Consider the following 8659-nt stretch of genomic DNA (forward strand, 5'->3'; position numbering starts at 1 on the left):
GTATGTTTTGGGGAGGTTGGAGGGAACCCACGACAGTACGCTGAACTCGAACCAGGGACCGGTTTTTAACAGATGGGCTAAACCTAGAAATAAATGAATGGCTGCTGTGAATAATGGTCAAACATCGTCTCGAAATTTGAAGTAAACCCATTAAAGTTCATTAAAAGTCACTACAGCACGTGCGCCCCATGTGTTATCCTTAAAAATAAATAAATACATACATATATACATAAATAAATAAAACCGATCGACAGGGGTTTGCGTGAAGAAGGTTTTGGGTACATATCCCCGCACCTGTGACCATGGCGAGCGCGGCGATGCAGGAGAAGGCCGAGATGTCCACGTTCATGCTCTGCAGGCTAGAGGAGAACTCCACGATGGCGTCGATCCACTCGCCGAAACCACGCACACACTGCAGCCGGTGCATCACCACGCCGTTACAGAAAATCAGCTTCCCTTCCATCGGGTTGGACCTGAGAGAATCATTACCACACTGAACTGAGTTTCTCATCCGCATTACAGCGCGAGGAGCAGCACACTGAACACCAGCTCCCTGAAATGAGTGCAATGAATAAATGTCCTTTCAAAAGAGAACCAGATTCTGTGGATACTAAACTGTACCAGTGCTTGTCGCTGGAGTGGTACTCTCAAGTGTGCACCTTTTGTACCGTAGTATGTATCTTTCACCTAGAAAGGTAAAGATCCTTTTTAAATCTACAGCAGCGTATATTCACAATTCCGCGTTAAGGAAACAAACTGAATGGTAAAAATGATAAAGGTACCACTACAGCGACAAGGAAGGGTACTTTTTAGTGCCCCCTTTTCTGATAGTGTACCTTTAGTACCCTTTAATGCTACTCGTTGTGCTATTTTGGACTAACTTAATTTTTTGCTTTTCGAATATTAATTTGGTCTAATTACTTTTTCTTAATTGGAAAATCCAGTGGCAACGCATATAAAAAGTGTCAGATAAGTTCTTACTATTATCAAAAATCTTGGACGACATCATCATCATCATCATCATTATTATTATTATTATTATTATTATTATTATTATTATTATTATTAAAGTAGAAATATGTTGATTTTGTTTCACTTAGCCTATTATAATTTTGTTCATGTGCATTTATGGAACACAGATCATCATCATCATCATCATCATCATTATCATTATTATTATTATTATTAGTTTATTTATTTATTTATTTTATTATTTTTTTAAAATTCATTATACCTGTAGGCGAGGCGCAGAACGAAGAGCTCGAGAAAGGCGGACTCGAAGAGCAGGTCCTGGTCCTGTTTGGACAGCTCGGTGAAGCCCGGGATCTTCTCGGCCCAGCCGCGGATGATCTCCATCGATCCCGTGAGCAGGTCGTAAAACTGCTGCACATGCTGCGTGTCGTCTCCGGTCAGCTGGTAATCCGGACCCGCGTGGAACTGCGAAGGCAATTTCAATTTCAAACAACGTGGCGGCTTAACGAGCAACTCTTCTAAAATATATCAGCTGTGAAATCGCTGGAGTCCTTTTACTAGGAAGAGCAATAGGCATGCCATTTTTCCTCTTCGGGTAATTTAATTCGTGTCTGAAGCTGTTTTATTGAACCTGTATGAATGAGTAAACATGCAGCCTCCTCGAAGGGTTTTCATAAAGTTTATAATACCCGACATTTAGCTCCTGATATTGACCAAAGAATTCAGAAATATTTCAGGAGCATACGATTTTAAAAAAAAATAATCTAAATCGAATCTAAACTTAAGATCCAACTGAAGCCTTATTTTGCCTTGCACACGCTTTGAAATCGCACAGCACAATGTTCAAACAAGGCATCGGGTTTGATTAACTTTTGCAATGTCGGAGTAACACCCACAAAATTCTCGGGCACAAATGAACTTAACACTGCATGAATTCATTACTGTAAGTGGTTGTGTTATACACGCTTGTATGTATTGTTGCTGAACAGACAATAAAGCTGAGATTCACCCTTGAGTAGTCCAGGTTGGACATGTTGGGGTTGGAGTCCACATGAGCTCTGACCAATGCACTGAGGAGGCTGACTGGAGGCGATGGAGGTGCCGCATCCGGTGGACTTTTGGGTTTGGAGGGTAAACGACCTCTCCGGCCTTTCAGGCTGGCAGTCCGAACAACTGTAAAAAATAAAAATAAATAAAATAATAATAATAATAATAATAATAATAATAATAATAATAATAATAATAATAATAATAATAATAATAACAACTATATTTTAAAAATACATAAAACATTACCACGCTTGTGAAACACTAAATTTAAAAAAAAAAGACATTTTTGTACTAAATGTTTCATTTTAAACATTTTATTAAGTCTAAATATGTTTCATTTTTAATAAAGGTGACACAAACATAACTGTAGATTATTATAGTTTCTAAACAAGCTTTTATAAATCTAAGCTGACTTGCCAAAACAAGAAAAGTTTTGATAAACATCTCAACCAGTCAATTACCGTGGTTTATATATATATATATATATATATATATATATATATATATATATATATATATATATATATATATATATATATAAATATTTACCTTCTTTAACCATCCCGACAACTAGGCACTTTTGGAAGCGGCAGTACTGACACCTGTTTCTCCGGCGCTTATCAACAGGACAGTTTTTGTTCGCCAAACACACGTATTTCGCATTCTTCTGCACAGTTCGCTGGAGTGATTAAAATAAAAAAGAGAGACAGAGAGAAAGAGAAAATAAATCTTTCTTATTGTTATTATCAAATAAAACGTGTGCACATATTCCTTTTAAAAGCGCTCCGATAAAATATGATAATCACCGAGGGAGCAGGGATTTATCATATGCACACACAGCAAAATGACGAGAACCAAATGAGCCAACACATACAGCGTTGAGTAAAGTCTTACAGTGTTTAATTAAATGTAAGATTGCTTCATCAAGCACAGCAGGTCTATATTGGGCTTCTCCTTATGTTCGTCAGCTCACTTCTGTTCAAAGACATCATCATATTTGCGACCTAAAATAATAATAAATCCTACTATGAACTTTTTGTACTTTTCTTTTTGCACAAAAACTTCTTAGGAAAGGAAATAAAAAGGTCAACAGGTGCCATAGAAGTAGTTACACCGCAGCACTAAGGACAGTGATAATGATTAGGCCGGTATTTACTGCCCCATCCGTCAAATACGCCATCATTAAGACCACTTAACTGCACTCACCTTGAAGAAGCCTTTGCATCCCTCGCATGTGCGCACGCCGTAATGCTGGCACGCTGCGTTATCCCCGCACACGGCGCACATCCCCTCGTTGGACGGGGAACCTCTGGATGGTGGCGACGGCATCTGCGCGTCGAGGAGCTGGTGTCCGTGGCCGAGCTGCAGAGAATGCGGGAATGCGACTCCCGCCTGTTTCCGCACAGCGCCCGGCACAGCAAAGCTTTGGCCGTCCAGGGCCCGGTGCACGCCTGGGCCCTCGTGACTCATAGCCACATGTAGCGGGCCGTCGAACCGCATCTGGCAGCTGGACACGGGCGTCCCCGGGGGCGATTGCTTAAAGGAGAAGAGCGAGAGGCGCGACACGGGGTTCTTGCGCTGCTCCATGGCGTGCGAAGCGGCCGCCACGTAGTTCTGGTGGAAGGCGTGCAGCGAGCTCGCGTCCTCCCACACGTGGCTCGGCTGCACCTGGAAGTTAGGGCCGCCGCCAGGCGCATGTGGTGAAGCAGACGGCTTGAAATAAACAGAGCCCGAGTGCGCCATCACATCCTCCGACTGCGGGCCCAGGTGACCCTGCGGCTGCTGCTGATGAGGGTGTGGGTGGTGGTGGTGGTGATGGTGGTACCCGTGCATGGGCACATCCTCGACTTTGATAGAGGGCTGTTCGGAGGTGTGCGCAGGAGGCACCTGGTACAGACACGGCGGAGGTTTGACATCGTAGCCGGGGTTGTAGCTGTCCACAAACGTGCTAAAGCTGGGCAGAGACGTGGTAGCGGCCGTGATCTCGGTGTTGGTCAGATCCATGCTGAACTTTACAAACTCGGGTGTTAGGAAGTCGCAGCTGTATTCGCCGCTGGTGTGGTAGCTGTAGCTCTGCGAGGCGGGACTCGCGCCCTGCGGCGACGAGCCGTACTGAGCCTGAACGCAGGGCATGGCTGCAAAATAATTGTAAAAAGGAAACAAATATATATACAAAATGAACGGTCAACCATAAAAGTTGCAGATATTGTTATTATTATTATTATTGCACAACAAAATCTCTGGCATTAACATTCACATTTACAGTGTGCAGCCAGACTACACAAACACCAAGCCATGATTCAACTTTAGATGTCACATAACCGTATATTACTTTAATTCTGCAATCAGAAACAGTATTATGCAACACTTGGTTAAATAAATCCAACTCCACATAATGTCATTGCATACAACTTTGCAGTTTTTCTTAGTTTACAACCTCAACAATTTCTTAGCAAAAACATTGCTGTTTTGTTTTTTTTTGTTTTTTTCAGAGTCCAGTACCTTCAGCCGTGGGACTCTTCCTGGTCGCCACTCAAAACGCACGATGCTGTCAGCTTCAGATAACAAAGCAGGGTTCAAGAAAAGCAGTCCGGGTGCTGGAATCACCTCCCTGATGTAAAACACAACTTTTGTAACTCAGATGAGCCATACTTGAGTGGAAAGTTAACACCTGTCACCATTCAGCACTGACGACATTCAGCTAACTCCAAACTCACACTGCAGCCTTAATAACGCGTTATTCAGACCGAAGAAGAAGGTGGTGGGTCAGTCAGAGAGAAGTCAAGTTTTGCATTTTGCGCGCAGAGGATGTTAAAATGGCACTCTCAATGTCCATCTATGTCCTGTTGGGCTTTAAAGAAATGCTGTACGAGTAAATGCAAGATTCTAAGCTTTATCTGGAGACTTGGTGTTAATTGAAGAAAATTCAGCACTGGGACATTTGGTAAAGTTGCGGCAAGTTTGTTGCACGCTCAGAGTAAACCAGTAAAACTCGAGCAAGTGTCTCTCACTCTCACTCGTGCCTGCGCGCAATGACACCTCTGCATCCTCATCACCTCTCGCGTTTACATTCGGCACGACCTTCTATCCACAGATTTCTGTAAAGCGTATCCAACACTTCGCGCGATCATCTACACTGCAGATTAAAGCAAAGAGATGAAGGGAAAATGCATGCAACACAGCGATGACATACCTTTAAAGCACCATCAGAAAAAGTTGCATCGTATCCATACACTCTCAGGCTGGTCTTGTGTAAAGAAAACAAGAAACAAAAACAAGACCAAAACATATATGTATTTGTATATACGTGTGTGAAAATGTCCAGTACGAGCTAGAAGTAGAGCCGGCGAGACGGTGGAGAATAGCGAGGCGTCCGCGGTGCTCCGCTCCAGACTAGCGCGCCGCGCCAATGTGTCTTTGTTTATGGGAGCGCCGCTCATCGCCACCCACGTGCTCTGGAATTAGAAACGTCATCGCCCGCGTCGCCAATGACAACCACCAATCAAGTTTTGGGGAAGGGTGACAGATAGGAAATACCCACCGGAGAGTGAGTTTGCTGCGTGGTTTTATAATGCGTTTCACGATCCTCAATTCATTAAGTCGCTTTGATGCTTGCAATAGGCCTTTGCTTATGAGACAACTTCATTTGAGTGAGTGAGTGAGTGAGTAAATAAATAAATATTGGGTGTTTTATTGCTAGACAGATGTTTTATATTCCATCTTTTTTGGGGATCTGTAAAATATCTATCTATCTATCTATCTATCTATCTATCTATCTATCTATCTATCTATCTATATAATTATTATTATTATTATTATTATTATTATTATTATTATTATTATTATTATGGGAGTGATTACAAACTTCTTTCATTATTTCAAATATATGTTTGCTTGTTTGTTTGTTTTTATTTTGCAAAGACAACCCCAGTCCATAGATTAGACACTGTTAATGCTGAATATATGTTACATGTAGGCTAAAAAACAAAATAAGTGTCTGTGGGGGGGGGTCGGGTGGCAACGGTACAAAGGCAAAGGGCAGGACCTTTCTTCCAGTGCATTTGCTCCAAACCTTTTAACAAATCCCGTTTAACTTCCCCGTGACTCCGTAAACACAGCCCCCCAGACCCGTGGCTCGGCTCTGCGCCTCTTCATATTCGACTCTACAGCGATATTTAGCAGCTGGGTGAGTCCTGAGCAGGTGGGGGAAGGGCTCATTAACACCAGGTTTGGTCGTCAGTGCCGAACCAATTTAGCTGGAGGAAAGAGAGATGCGACAGGAGGCGACAAACATGAGTCTGACGCAGAAATCAGCGCCTTGACGCAGGCATTACAACGGGCCAGGAATAGACTGCTTTATGTCATATACTGCACCTAGCCACACGTTCTGGATCCACACAGCCTCTTATTAGCTCAGCCTATACTAGCCTATATTTGGCTTCTGACCAGATTACAGGTCACGTAGAGAGTTGTGCTGATTGGGATTTGTGCTGATTGACTTAAGACCCGAGGCTATTCCTAGGCTGCGCCATGGACGAGTCCCCGTCGTCTATTTATTTATTTATTTATTTATTTATTTCTATATGCATTGAAATCATTGATTATCTTCACGAACACTTAACCTCGGAGATTTTGCGGTTTCCTGAAGCAGCGGTCGTTCTGTTGCACGTTTACAGTGTAACAGCTGTATCTCGTACCTTTGCGCTCTCCAAAGGGGGTGTTACACTCTCCTCTAGAGGACAGCATTGTTCACTACCCACCCAACAAAAACTGCCTTTTCCTGTCATTTTACACAACACACATTCATTCTAAAAAATTAAACATAATCTACTTTAAAAGACTGACATTTTACATGATGTGTTGCTCAGTTAGGGTAATTTAAAACACACACACACACACACACACACACACACACACACACATTTGAAGTTAGTCAAACACAATTACAGGCACAGTAATCAGGTAGGGTCTCAAGTTTTAATAGGCTTTTATAGAAGAATGCTGTATTACTACACTCAGCATTCATTTACCTTTTAAATGAGGAGAAATTACATACAATTGAATAATAATCGCCCATTGGCTCGTTTAATTAGTAAGTGGCTTATTTATATGCATAATTTAATCACTACTCATTGGGGAGGGAGCAAATGAAGAGCAATCAAATCGGACCAAAGTTATTTCCTAATTATGGTGTGTTAAAGGGAGGGGGGAGGCTAATGAGTTTGTGGGTGTGGGGTGTGGGGTGTGGGGTGGGGGGGTTAGTTATTACTTTTTTACTGTCTGTATACTATCTGTTTTATTGTGAGCACAATAAAAGGAACATCATAAGGATTTTTTGCTTGCATTATTATGGGATTTTTTTTTTTTTTCACTACTGGAAACTGAATAGAAAGTAATTATCACGATTTTTTTTTTATCCAGTGATTGCTGTTATCGTTGTTTTCATTTTATTTTACTGTGATCGAGCATTTTTAAAAGTGTTGCATGTCCGTCATTATTTAAATGCTTAATTAGAAGAAGAAGAAAAAAAGTTAATATCTAAATATGACTTGCCTCATTGCTTTGGTGAACATGGGTAGAGACTGAGTAAACATCCCAAAGAGCATGTCATTTTCATATAGATAAAATGTAGAATGCTAGCATGGAGTTTTGGGCGTAGTATGAAAACTTGTAACCATGAAAAGGGGCCATTTATTTTTGACTGAAAATGTTTCAGCACCATGGACAGCTCCATTCACCCCAGTGTGGGGGTAAATACAGAGCTACTACTCACCTGGACATCCACAGACACATCCCTCCAAAGCACACGCTCCCAACGCTGGTCCTGAAAACTCCCTGTTATGGACATTTCTGCTTTAACATACCTGATTCAACCAAGCGGGTGTGTTAGAGCAGGCGGGAAAAAAAAAACATAAATGTACAGCAGAGGGGGGTTTCCAGCACCACAGTTGGGAACCTATGCATTAGAGGGGTGTGTCAGTAAATGTTCAAAATATTAAAAATGCTGGACAGGGGGTTCTCCAGGACCAGGATTAGGACCCTGTGCTTTAATGGTTCATTAACCTCCTCCTTTCCACTGAGAATTACTTAGCGCAATTAGGTGATTAGCCTGCACAAACATTACCAGTTCATCTCATTACCGTTTATGAGTCCACAGAGAGCCATCACACTATTTACAAATGTACAGGTGTTTCATTTTCTCTTGTATGAAATATGAGCTCTTAAATTAACTTATAGCACAGTGTATAGGGCTTTAGTTAGAATTGCTATCTAGAATTACTGGGCTGCATGGCAGTTCTCCTGATGATCTAAGGCTAAATTATTTGATGCATGAGTAAGGGAAGCCTGAACTCTATAAACAAGGAATTGAACCACTGACCAGTTATTTGTGTAATACCTGTATAGACATGTAAGCTCTCAATTCAAGATTCCTTTAAAGTTATACAACAGTGCTAGTTGTAATTGGGTTCACTACAGCTCAACAATTAACACTAAACAACAAACTCAATGTAGTGCCTCAAGAATGAAAGCTTTGCTCTAGTTCTCAGCTGGTTATGAGTTCAAATCCCACCAAGCTACAATGGCCAAGTCCTTGAGTAAGATCCTTAACTCTGAAATGCTCACTTGTATCATGTCG

General features: G+C 41.7%; 1 protein-coding gene across 1 annotated transcript in view; it reads right to left on the reverse strand.

Moving 5' to 3' along the window:
- The window catches only part of nr4a2a (nuclear receptor subfamily 4, group A, member 2a), an 8021-nt gene extending 2596 nt beyond the window's left edge, over nt 1-5425 (reverse strand). The window contains exons 1-7 of the mRNA XM_017469125.3: nt 5216-5425; nt 4525-4633; nt 3229-4157; nt 2572-2701; nt 1982-2145; nt 1235-1437; nt 295-473 (exon numbers count right to left, since the gene is read on the reverse strand). Of these exons, the coding sequence (XP_017324614.1) occupies nt 295-473; nt 1235-1437; nt 1982-2145; nt 2572-2701; nt 3229-4155 (1603 nt within the window). The 5' untranslated portion in view covers nt 4156-4157; nt 4525-4633; nt 5216-5425. The remainder of the gene's footprint in view (nt 1-294; nt 474-1234; nt 1438-1981; nt 2146-2571; nt 2702-3228; nt 4158-4524; nt 4634-5215) is intronic.
- Nucleotides 5426-8659: the final 3234 nt, after the last annotated feature.

This window comes from Ictalurus punctatus, chromosome 6 (assembly GCF_001660625.3).
Source record: "Ictalurus punctatus breed USDA103 chromosome 6, Coco_2.0, whole genome shotgun sequence".
Classification (NCBI taxonomy): Eukaryota; Metazoa; Chordata; class Actinopteri; order Siluriformes; family Ictaluridae; genus Ictalurus; species Ictalurus punctatus.